The sequence below is a fragment of the Entelurus aequoreus genome, linkage group LG08 (assembly GCF_033978785.1).
Source record: "Entelurus aequoreus isolate RoL-2023_Sb linkage group LG08, RoL_Eaeq_v1.1, whole genome shotgun sequence".
Lineage (NCBI taxonomy): Eukaryota > Metazoa > Chordata > Actinopteri > Syngnathiformes > Syngnathidae > Entelurus > Entelurus aequoreus.
Window position 1 is genome coordinate 82098158 of NC_084738.1, and position 13877 is coordinate 82112034.

Here is a 13877-nt window from a genome sequence, read left to right on the forward strand (position 1 = left end):
CCTGGTTGTCCAAATTAGGCATAATAATGTGTTAATTCCACGACTGTATATATCGGTATCGGTTGATATCGGTATCGGTAATTAAGAGTTGGACAATATCGGATATTGGCAAAAAGCCATTATCGGACATCCCTAATATATATATATATATATATATATATATATATATATATATATATATATATATATATATATATATATATATATATATTTATATATGTATATATATATATATATTTATATATGTATATATATATATATATTTATATATGTATATATATATATATATTTATGTATGTATATATATTTATGTATGTATGTATGTATGTATGTATGTATATATATATATATATATATATATGTATGTATATATGTATATGTATATATATATATATATATATATATATATATATATATATGTATATATATATATATATATATATATATATGTATATGTATATGTATATATATATATATATATATAAGAAATACTTGACTTTCAGTGAATTCTAGCTATATATGTACACTACCGTTCAAAAGTTTGGGGTCACCCAAACAATTTTGTGGAATAGCCTTCATTTCTAAGAACAAGAATAGACTGTCGAGTTTCAGATGAAAGTTCTCTTTTTCTGGTCATTTTGAGCGTTTAATTGACCCCACAAATGTGATGCTCCAGAAACTCAATCTGCTCAAAGGAAGGTCAGTTTTGTAGCTTCTGTAATGAGCTGAACTGTTTTCAGATGTGTGAACATGATTGCACAAGGGTTTTCTAATCATCAATTAGCCTTCTGAGCCAATGAGCAAACACATTGTACCATTAGAACACTGGAGTGATAGTTTCTGGAAATGGGCCTCTATACACCTATGTAGATATTGCACCAAAAACCAGACATTTGCAGCTAGAATAGTCATTTACCACATTAGCAATGTATAGAGTGTATTTCTTTAAAGTTAAGACTAGTTTAAAGTTATCTTCATTGAAAAGTACAGTGCTTTTCCTTCAAAAATAAGGACATTTCAATGTGACGGTAGTGTGTGTGTATATATATATATATATATATATATATATATATATATATATATATATATATATATATATATATATATATATATATATATATATATATATATATATATATATATATATACGTATATAAATAAAATAAATACTTGAATTTCAGTGTTCATTTATTTACACATATACACACACATAACACTCCTACTCATTGTTGTATTTGAAAGTGCAATGCTTTGCAGCCAGTAGCACAGCCTTTGAAGTAGCATAGGTATGGGCAGCATCTGTGAAATGTAATTTGCAGGAGAGGAGTGAGTTTAGGGTTGAATTGTCCATCCTCGTTCAATTCTCTGTCACTCGTCGTCGCCATGACTGTCTCTTCTTCGTTCTTCTGCTTCGTCTCCTTCTTGTTGTGTGCGCAGTTGTCTCCTAAAGCCGTAGATGTTATGACGTGACCGGGCCGGCACACTGTTTTTATGGAGAAAAAGCGGCCGTGACGACAGGCTGTCCTCACTCAGGTCCGCATGGACATGGAGGGGGCGTGCCTGTTGTCCGGCTGGAAATCGGGAGAATGGTGGTCCCGGGAGATTTTCGGGAGAGGCACTCAAATTCGGGAGTCTCCCGGAAAATTCGGGAGGGCTGGCTAGTATGCCCTAATGTGGCGTGTTCAGCTTCTTTTTTAAACCAGCGACTCCATACACCTTTTAAGAGGCAATGCTAGTTATCAAAATGAGTATTTATTTCCCCCTCAACGCCACAATGAGGAATCTGTCTGACAGCTTGTCAAAGCGTCTTGACAGAACACCAGCAGGTCATGTGACATCCTTGTTGCTCGCATGTCAAACAATTGGCCTGATTAGCAGAATGACGCTAATGGATGGTCTTCACGCTGCTTCTCCTGGCATCACGTCGTCCTCATCCCCCTCGCCGACCACGCCAGTACACGCTTTAACGCAGGGCCCTCCAAACTTTTTCCCCCCTTATTGAAAAATCCAAGGAAGCGAGGGCGGTTTTGATATTAACCAACACAATAAATAAATGTTTGGGGGGGTTTCCAACCCTGAGGGCTCCCCTCAATTTTGGTAAATGTTAAAGGTACCGGGTACCCGAAATGGTCTCCACCATAGAAATTTTAAAAGTATATAACCATATTCTTTTTTTAATAAAATCTCTAGACCATTGGTCCCCAACCTTTTTGTAGCTGCGGAGTGGTCAACGCTTGAAAATATGTCCCACGGACCGGGGGGGGTATTTTTATTTTTTATTTTATTTTATTATTTTTTTTCATCAAGAAATACAATCATGTGTGCTTACGGACTGTATCCCTGCAGACTGTATTGATCTATACTGATATACAGTGTTTCCCATAAACTGCCAACATACCTGTGGCGGTGGGGGCGTGGCTATGGGCGTGGTCAGCATGACATCATCGAGTCATTTGCATAATTTACTACAATATGATTTTCTCTAAAAACGCTCAAAAAATGTATACTTACTAATTAATAATAACAGTTTTGTTTTAAACATCCATCCATCCTTCCACCCATTTTACAATATAATTACAACACTTTGTGTACATATTTATATACAGATTTGAACAATAAGTTATTCACTGAAATATATTTATTAATCGTGGTTCTTACAAAAACTATATCTTATAAAAATATGAAAGCTAAAATGTCTCTTAAAGCTCTGCCCCTTTAATTAGTGCATACTAAATCATTTAACTTTAGCCTACTACTACAACCATATTATTTACCAGCAACATAAAGTGAAACAGAGGCAGAGGTGTCCTGCCACAGTCAGTAACAAATAAACAGAAAAAAGTAGTGGTCAAATACAAATAAGGCAACAAGAGAAGTATCCTACACTTCTCTTTTGTAAAGTAAATCTGAACAGCCTATATGGGCATCTACATCAGCTATATGATTTGCCTGAGAAGCTGGACAGGACAAAAAAACAACAACATTTATTTCAATCAATCAATCAATCAATCAATGTTTATTTATATAGCCCTAAATCACAAGTGTCTCAAAGGGCTGATTTATATTTTTATTTTTTTTATTTGTGGCGGACGTAATTCTTTCATGGCGGGCCGCCACAAATAAATGAATGTGTGGGAAACACTTCTATATAATGTATATATTGTGTTTTTTATGTTGATTTAATAAAAAAAAAAAAAAAAACGTATTATTATTATTTTATTTTTTTTAAAATTTCCTACGCAGACCGGTACCGGTGGTTGGGGACCACTGCTCTAGACCACAGGTGTCGAACTCAAGGCCCGGGGGCCACAGCTGGCCCGCCACATCAAATTGTGTGGCCCCCGAAAAGGGTGGAAATATGTGTTATTAAAGTACCTTATCTTTTCTTAATAAATGTATTACAAAAATAAATGTACTGCAATTACATATATTTACACTTTAATCATCTCTAATAATAAAACAAAATATTATATCATCATACGTTTCAAAACAATATTTTTGTTCAAATAAACATAAATACTTAAATATCTGCTTGATTTATGATTTCAATCCAACAAATTGTTCATGCAAAACTTTTACAGTAAAATTTTTGACAGTAAAATCCACTTTCGTTCCGTTATTCAATACAGAGTAATAATTAGAGATGTCCGATAATATCGGGCTGCCGATATTATCAGCCGATAAATGCTTTAAAATGTAATATCGGAAATTATCGTTATCGGTTCGGACATTATCGGTATCGGTTTCAAAAAGTAAAATTTATGACTTTTTAAAACGCCGCTGTGTACACGGCATACTTGGTCAACAGCCATACAGGTCACACTGAGAGTGTCCGTATAAACAACTTTAACACTGTTACAAATATGCGCCACACTGTGAACCCACACCAAACAAGAATGACAAACACATTTCGGGAGAACATCCGCACCGTAACACAACATAAACACAACAGAACAAATGCCCAGAACCCCTTGCAGCACTAACTCTTCCAGGACGCTACAATATACACCCCCCCCCGCTACCCTGATTTATTTTGGAAAACCTTGTTACATTGTTTAATGCATCCAGCGGGGCATCACAACAAAATTAGGCATAATAATGTGTTAATTCCACGACTGTATATATCGGTATCGGTTGATATTGGGATCGGTAATTAAGAGTTGGACAATGTCGGAATATCGGATATTGGCAAAAAAGCCATTATCGGACATCTCGAGTAATAATACACTATAAAAACACAACAACCGTAGATTGTACAGTATAAAAAACTAGCATGAATCTTTCCGTAAATAAACAAGTGGTACCATTTTTCCATTCCATTTAATTTAATTCCATTTATTTTATATGCCTTTTATAAAAAAAACTTTTAAAAAATGCTAATATTACGGTAAAATTGTGGCGATTGAGCTGACCGTTTTTAACCGTACAATCTAAAGATTTTGTTATGTACAGCGTACATAATAATCAAATATATAGGCAATCATACACATGTTCTATGTATACACATTTATATTCATACTGTATATTATTCACTGTTAAAATAGGCCCTCTTAAGGCAACCATAACTGCAATGTGGCCCTCAATGAAAACCAGTTTGACCCGCCTGCTCTAGACCAACTTACGTCGATATAAAGTTTTTTTTTTTAATGTTTTATGTCCTATTTGTCAAAGAAAACCCTGTTTTTGTGGCAAAAAAACAAAATATGCAATATGGAGTGGAATATTTGAAATGAAGTAATTTGACTCTTAAATAGGCCAATAATTGCTAACATTAGTTTTGATTAATAATTATTGTTTTAGAAATTATCGTTTTTTTGTTTAGTTTTTAACACTAAAAGGTCTTGGGGGTCCAAAAAGGGCCCACTCATTAATAAGTCATATATAATTCTTTTTTTTTTGTTTTTCAATGCTTGATTCTCTAGATCAGGGGTGCCCAAAGTGGGGCCTGTGGGCCAAATTATTGTGGCTCCCAGTTGTCGACAAAAAAAGCAGTTACCAGTACACTTCAACTTAAAAGTCAGCACAAGTCCATTCCAGACTGTTAATGATAAATATGAGTTTATTCATACCTACCACTGTTCTGTGTGATTCATTTCACTTGACCAAGCCTTTTTTACACGACAAAATAATGATATTGTACTGTATCAGCCAATTTTCAACTATTGATAACGTATTTGAAGTGGAAAAAGTTGTATTGGGACACCTCTATTCTGTCTTTGGCCTGCAGCCTGTTGGCACATGCTCACTTTGGCCCTCGGAGGCAAAAACTTTGGACACCTCTGCTCGAGATGAACTTGTCCAAATCATAAGTTTTTATTTTTTATGTTTTATGCCCTTTTTGTCAAAGAAAACCTCTGTTTTTATACGGCAATCTTACAAATCTGCAACTTTTACCCCCCCAAAATATATCAAAATAGAATATTTGATTCAATTGGATCCTTGAATAGGTCAATAACAACATTGATTATTTCTTATGGAAAAAAACAGTTATCAGTGTTAAAATTTCAACTTTTTCTCTTTACATTACACCCGTTTGCGCCTTTACTCCACTCTTTGTTAGTTTGTTTTTTATAGTATTTGTAGAATGTGCCGCAGGCCGTTAAAAAAATTAGCTTATCAGATCATAAGTTTATTTTTATTTTTTTTATGCCCTTTTTGTCAAAGAAAACCTTTGTTTTTATACGGCAATCTTACAAAATATGCCATTTTTACCCCAAAAAATACATCAAAATAGAATATTTGATTCGGTTGGATCCTTGAATGGGTCAATAACAACATTGATTATTTTTTATGAAAAAAACAGTTATCAGTGTTAAAATGTCAACTTTTTCTCTCTACATTACACCCGTTTGCGCCTTTACTCCCCTCTTTGTTTGTTTTTTTATATTATTTTTAGAATATGCCGCGGGCCGTTAAAAAAATTTGCTTAACAGATCATAAGTTTATAAAAAAAATGTTATGCCCTTTTTGTCAAAGAAAACCTTTGTTTTTATACGGCAATCTTACAAAATATGCAATTTTTACCCCGGAAAATACATCAAAATAGAATATTTGATTTAATTGGATCCTTGAATGGGTCAATAACAACATTGATTATTTTTAATGAAAAAAACAGTTATCAGTGTTAAAATGTAAACTTTTTCTCTTTACATTACACCCGTTTGCGCCTTTACTCCACTCTTTGTTTGTTTGTTTATAGTATTTTTAGAATGTGCCGCGGGCCGTTAAAAAAATTAGCTTGTCAGATCATAAGTTTATTTTATTTTTATTTTTTTAATGCCCTTTTTGTCAAAGAAAACCTTTGTTTTTATACGACTAACTTACAAAATATGCAATTTTTACCCCAAAAAATACATAAAAATAGAATAGTTGATTCAATTGGATCCTTGAATGGGTCAATAACAACAACATTGATTATTTTTAATGAAGAAAAGTTATCAGTGTTAAAATGTCAACATTTTCTCTTTACATTGCACCAGTTGTTTGTTTGTTTTTTATAGTATTTTTAGAATGTGCCGCGGGCCGTTAAAAAAATTAGCTTATCAGATCATAAGTTTATTTTATTTATTTTTTATGCCTTTTTTGTCAAAGAAAACCTCTGTTTTTATACGGTAATCTTACAAAATATGCAATTTTTACCCCAAAAAATACATCAAAATAGAATATTTGATTCAATTGGATCCTTGAATAGGTCAATAACAACAACATTGATTATTTTTAATGAAAAAAACAGTTAACAGTGTTAAAATGTCAACTTTTTCTCTTTACATTACACCCGTTTGCGCCTTTACTCCACTCTTTGTTTGTTTTTTATAGTATTTTTATAATATGCCGCGGGCCCTTCAAAAAATTAGCTTATCAGATCATGAGTTTATATATATATATTTTTTTAATGCCCTTTTTGTCAAAGAAAACCTTTGTTTTTGTACGGCAATCTTACAAAATATGCAATTTTTACCCCCAAAAATACATCGAAATAGAATATTTGATTCAATTGGATCCTTGAATGGGTCAATAACAACATTGATTATTTCTAATGAAAAAAAATGTTATCAGTGTTAAAATGTCAACTTTTTCTCTTTACATTACACCCGTTTGTTCCTTTACTCCACTCTTTGTTTTTTTATAGTATTTTTAGAATGTGCCACGGGCCGTTAATCGGGCCTTATCAGATCATAAGTTTATTTTATTTATTTTTCTATGCCCTTTTTGTCGAAGAAAACCTTTGTTTATATTCGGCAATCTTACAAAATATGCAATTTTTACCCCAAAAATACATTAAAATAGAATATTTGATTCAATTGGATCCTTGAATGGGTCAATAACAACATTGATTATAGTTAATGAAAATAAACAGTTATCAGTGTTAAAATGTCAACATTTTCTCTTTACATTACACCCGTTTGTTTTTTATAGTATTTTTATAATATGCCGCAGGCCCTTCAAAAAATTAGCTTATCAGATCATAAGTTTATATATATATATTTTTTTAATGCCCTTTTTGCCAAAGAAAACCTTTGTTTTTATATGGCAATCTTACAAAATATGCAATTTTTACCCCCAAAAATACATCAAAATAGAATATTTGATTCAATTGGATCCTTGAATAGGTCAATAACAACAACATTGATTATTTTTAATGAAGAAAACATTTATCAATGTTAAAATCTCAACTTTTTATTCGTTTGTTCCTTTACTCCAATCTCTTTGTTTGTTTTTATAGTATTTTTAGAATTTTTAGCAGGCCATTAAAATAATTAGCTGTGAACTGCAAACGGCCCCGGGACACACTTTGGACACACTTGTTTACCGCTAGCATAAAAATTCAGAGCGAGTGGGTTTTGTTTGTTCATTCACAGCGGCGGCCGGGGCCCGAGCGGAGCGGCACGCTTGGCTGGCGTTAATGGCGAGATTGGGAGGCCAGATGGATTATGGTTTGGAGATGATGCGTCTGAGGCAGGATGGATTAGAGGTTTTTGTTTTAATGGAATCAATACGCTCTCTTAAGTGTCGTCTTTATCCCGCGCTGATGGGATCATTCCACCGCAGCCAGAGGGCGCCGTGACTTTTCTCCGTCCCGGCACGGCTCCGCTTAGCCCGGCTCGCCTTCCCGCGCGTGCGCTTTGTCGGGTTAACATCGCACCTGGACGGCGGCGATGGCGCGTGACGTTTATCATCGCTAGTTTAGCCCACAGCTGACTTTGGTCCAGTCAGGTTCTTGGCTTTGTGAACCGAAAGTAGTAGGCCGCTGTGTGGTCTTACTGGTGGCAGAGGTGTAACCAGGCGGATGTGCTTCCAGACGGAGAGCTTGAAGGAGACCATCATGATGGTCCCAGACACCCGACGCCGCCTGACCGTTGCACACAGCGACCTGCAGCAGCTACTGGTGAGTGGACAACGTTTCCTTCATTTTGAAAATACTATTTATAAAAAAAAAAAAAAAACATAAAAAGTGGAATAAAAGAGCAAACAAGTGTAATGAGGAAAAAAGTTACAAAATTGACACTAATAACTCAAAGCCGACATGCCTTGCTCCAAAAGTTATAAAAACTTCTAATTGATGGGTAGATCTGAAGGCGGTCTAGAGATGTATGCGTTGAAAGTTCAAATATTACATATTGATTTTTGACTTATTTGTAACTTTTATTAGTGGAGGCCTTTTGGGTCGCCGTTGTTAAAAAAATAATAATGAATCAAAAGCAATGGGTTATGAATTATTTACCTATTTATAGCACATCTGTCACACTCAGGGCTTAGGGGCCAGATCAGTGGCCTAGAGGTTAGAGCAGGGGTGGGCAATTAATTTTTACCTGGGGCCACATGAGCAACCCGAGCACTGCTGGAGGGCCACATTGACAATATTTCAATTAAATTTTGCTCAATATTATTTTTGATATATACCGTAAGATAAATAATAATAATAATAATTGATTATAATAATAATACTTTCATTTAACCTAACTTAACTTTATACCAAAAGCACTGCTTTGGAAATCATTTGTACCCCTTTCAGAGATCACATTTAGTTCCCCTTAAACATCCTCATGTTGCACAATGAAATGTAAGCATAGGATGAAGTGTGCATTCCTGTAACTTTCTCTAGTAACAGCGTTCCATGATTAATATGAATAAATTAACATTAATAATAAATGACAGTAAAATAAGCACACGTATAACTGAAGAGTCATAGTGTAACTTTGTGTGGTGTTTGAGTTGTCCGACTTTTTGTGTGGCCATAAACGCACCAGTGGCTTAGTGGTATGCGTGTTGGTGACAGATGACAAGTTGGTTTTGGCCTGGTTTGTACGGCAGAAAATGACTAGTTTTTCGAGATAGAAGTGTTTTACTTATGTTTTTGGTGTGGTTATGGCCGAATATAAACAGTTTTGCTCAATAAAGTGATCGATATAATTCCTGGCCTCGAAGCATCTCGATAGACGTTACAATAATTGAACGGTGTTCAATTGAACGGTGTTGACGAACACCGTTAGGGCCGCTTGTTGTCACTGTCACTCAAAGTTGCATTGCAAAATTACACAGAATAAATGTGTTTATTTTGTTTAGAATTCAGATGGGATTTGATTTGGTGCGCAGCATATATTTGCTGTGCGCAGAGGACGCTTGAGCAGTGCGCAATTGCGCAGGCGCGCACCTTAGAGGGAACGTTACTTGGCAGTCCATGTCTTGTTGGAAACACGGCATTCGTCATCAACTTTTCTCTTTTTAGCGTCTCGGGAGTAAACTGTGCATCACTTGTCGCTGTGCACCTTCACTCACAGGTTACACACAGACATACGCCCATAAATAACACTTTTCAAAATAAAAGCAGCTCAGTTGTATTGCGCGCACGACATACATGTTTTTTTTACTTTATTTTGTAATTTGTGATTGCAGCTGTTCACATTCACTCACAATCATGCACGCGCATACTGTACGTCCACGCGGAAGTAATACAAATAACGCTTTTCAAAACAAAAGCAGCACCGTTGTATTGCACACTCGACATAGATACTTTTTAAAATGTATTTTGTAATTTATGATTGGCCTCACGCGGGCCGGACAGGTACGCACAAAGGGCCGCATGTGGCCCGTGGGCCGCAGAATGCCCAGGTCTGGGTTAGAGTGTCCGCCCTGAGATCGGCAAGTTGTGAGTTCAAACCCCGGCCGGGTCATACCAAAGACTATAAAAATGGGAGCCATTACCTACCTGCTTGGCACTCAGCATCAAGGGTTGGAATTGGGGGTTAAATCACCAAAAATGTTTCCCGGGTGCGGCCAGAGCTGCTGCTCACTGCTCCTCTCACCTCCCAGGGGGTGATCAAGGGTGATGGGTCAAATGCAGAGGATAATTTCGCCACACCTAGTGTGTGTGTGTGACAATCATTGGTACTTTAACTTTAACTATATCAGGGGTCGGCAATCCGCGGCTCTTTAGCGCCGCCCTAGTGGCTCTCTGGAGCTTTTTCATAAATGTATGAAAAATTTAAAAAGATGAGGGGAAAAAAATATATTTTTTGTTTTAATATGGTTTCTGTAGGAGGACAAACATGACACAAACCTCCCTAATTGTTATAAAGCACACTGTTTATATTAAACATGCTTCACTGATTCGAGTATTTGGCGAGCACGGTTTTGTCCTACTAATTTTGGCGGTCCTTGAACTCACCGTAGTTTGTTTACATGTATAACTTTCTCAGACTTTCTAGGACGTGTTTTATGCCACTTCTTTTTCTGTCTCATTTTGTCCACCAAACTTTTAACGTTGTGCATGAATGCACAAAGGTGAGTTTTGTTGATGTTATTGACTTGTGTGGAGTGCTAATCAGACATATTTGGTCACTGCATGACTGCAAGCTAATCGATGCTAACATGCTATTTAGGCTATCTATATGTACATATTGCATCATTATGCCTCATTTGTAGGTATATTTGAGGTAATTTAGTTTCCTTTAAGTCATCTTAATTCAATTTATATCTCATGACACACTATCTGTATGTAATATGGCTTTTAACTTTTTGCTGCTCCAGACAGATTTGTTTTTATATTTTTGGTCCAATATGGCTCTGTCAGCATTTTGGGTTGCCGACCCCTGAACTATATAAATCAAGCATTTATAAATATGGTAAGATGCAATCATTTCACCTCCAAATGTAGTGTATATTACTGTAAATGGAAAAACACTACTGCTGTTTTTATGGTTAAAAAAAAGGCAGCTCAGAATTTTACTGTAAAATTTACATTAGTTTTTTTACTGTAAATTTAAAAAACTGCAATTTTACAGTAAAATTTTGGCCCCCTTGAACTGCCAGTTTGTTTTGTTTTTACCACAAATCAACAAATGTAGAATTTTCGGTGTATTACTGTCAATGCCAAAACGGCACCACAGTTTATTACAATAAAATAAATTACTGTTTTTTTTCATTCCGAGAAAAATGTTGTAAAAACCACAGTAAATTTCACAATTTGACCATGAAATCTATTGCTATTTTTACATTGCACAATTAGATGGATAACTTGCTTTGAAATCATTATTATTAGTAATTATTTCTATTTAAAAAATGGTTTGAATGTTTGATCATATATTTTTGCATAATTAGACCATATTTAAGTGAACATCATTTGCGATTACATGGAGTACATCTATTTTTTTTTTCTCCCAAAATAGAAACAAAGAATACATTTAGTAAGAAAAGTTACCGTACTTTATTGATACATATTATTTCCAGGCTTTCCAGGGCCATATAAAATGAGGTGGCGGGCCACATCTGGCCCCCGGGCCTTGAGTTTGACACCTGTGTTGTACAGGGTAATAGGACAGGACACCCCATAAACGATGGACGCGGGTAGAAAATGAGTAAAAAAAAAAAGTCTATCTCAGACCGGAGCACATATTTAATTACGACATGCAACTCAAGACTTGCAACAGGGGGAAGGGCTGAAGCTGCCAACCACTAGGGGCGCTGCTGCGCTTTCTGTCATACTACGTGGGATGAAGCGCCGAAGGCTCGGGATAGGAGGTGGGGTTTGTCCCTGCACCGTGACCTTGGTGCTGTCGCAAACATGATAACACAGCAAGCCAGTCCAACAGAAGTCGACAGGTGTGTGTCCACGAGAGAATTTGCTGAACTGTCCTCTAGGAGAGTCTCAAAGCAAAAACCTTGTCACGTCGCTCGCAGCCAGGGAAAACAATCCAGATAAGAATGTTTGTGTTTGAGCAAGCGGAAACACATTTAAAGTTTTCACCCCGTCTATTTCTGGTCCTCAAATTCATCATACTTCGCCATGCAGAGCAGACGGCGTCTCCAGGATGTTGTCAAGTTTGCTATTTAGTCCAAACTGTGCCTGGAGCTCTGCCTGCTTCCTCCAATCATTAGTGGCAGCTTTAGGGTACTTTGAATGGCTTCCAGCACCTTCCAATCTGTCGACACACCAGGGCAACGCTTACTCCAATCAGCAGATGTCCTGTTATCATGATTCCAAATAGGTAGATATCTTCAACGTCCTCTGGTCGCCAGGCATACGGCACTCCGCCTCTCTCAAGAGTCCATCTCGTGTCCAGCAACAACCGTTCAGGCAGGTTCCCCCAAACCTGAGATCTTGTCAATTTCGGTGAGAGGCCAGTTGATCAATTCCATTGTTTAGAGTTTGGAGAGCAGTGCAAAAAGAGGCAACAAGAAAGTGAAGACCGGACAAGACAAAGATGCGAGCAGGACAGATAAAGGAGCGTCCGCCTTCGATGAGTGCCACAGAGAGATGGAAAAAAAGGACTTTCTGGCTTCTGATCTTGCAACAAGATGTTTCAAGCCTATTTTTTAGTCTTTTTCTCTCAAAAATAAATATCTAAATTAGGGATGTCTGATAATATCAGACTGCCGATATTATCGGCCGATAAATGCTTTAAAGTTTAATATCGGAAATTATCGGTATCGGTTTCAAAAAGTAAAATGTATGACTTTTTAAAACGCCGCTGTGTACACGGACGTAGGGAGAAGTACAGAGCGCCAATAAACCTTAAAGGTACTGCCTTTGCGTGCCGGCCCAGTCACATAATATCTACGGCTTTTCACACACACACACACAAGTGAATGCAATGCATACTTGCTCAACAGCCATACAGGTCACGCTGAGGGTGGCCGTATAAACAAGTTTAACACTGTTACAAATATGCGCCACACTGTGAACCCACACCAAACAATAATGACAAACACATTTCGGCCTGCCGATAAATGCTTTAAAATGTAATATTGGAAATTATCGGTATCGGTTTTTTATTATCGGTATCGTTTTTTTTAGGGTTTTTTTATTAAATCAACATAAAAAACACAAGATACACTTACAATTAGTGCACCAACCCAAAAAACCTCCCTCCCCCATTCACACTCATTCACACAAAAGGGTTGTTTTTTTTCTGTTATTAATATTCTGGTTCCTACATTATATATCAATATATATCAATACAGTCTGCAAGGGATACAGTCCGTAAGCACACATGATTGTGCGTGCTGCTGGTCCACTAATAGTACTAACCTTTAACAGTTAATTTTACTCATTTTCATTGATTACTAGTTTCTATGTAACTGTTTTCATATTGTTTTACTTTCTTTTTTATTCAAGAAAATGTTTTTAATTTATTTATCTTATTTTATTTTATTAATTTTATTAAAAAGGGACCGTATCTTCACCATACCTGGTTGTCCAAATTAGGCATAATAATGTGTTAATTCCACGACTGTATATATCGGTATCGTTTGATATCGGTATCGGTTTATATCGGAATCGGTATCGGTAATTAAGAGTTGGACAATATCGGAATATCGGATATCGGCCAAAAGCCATTATCGGACATCCCTAGTTTTTAAGCCTTTTTTAAAAGCAT

The 13877-nt window shown here is 36.0% G+C and overlaps 1 protein-coding gene across 1 annotated transcript in view; it reads left to right on the forward strand.

The window, feature by feature from the left end:
• The window catches only part of tbca (tubulin cofactor a), a 35407-nt gene that overhangs the window by 18474 nt on the left and 3056 nt on the right, over window positions 1–13877 (forward strand). The window contains exon 3 of the mRNA XM_062057426.1: window positions 8300–8386. Coding sequence (XP_061913410.1) covers window positions 8300–8386 — 87 coding nt within the window. The remainder of the gene's footprint in view (window positions 1–8299; window positions 8387–13877) is intronic.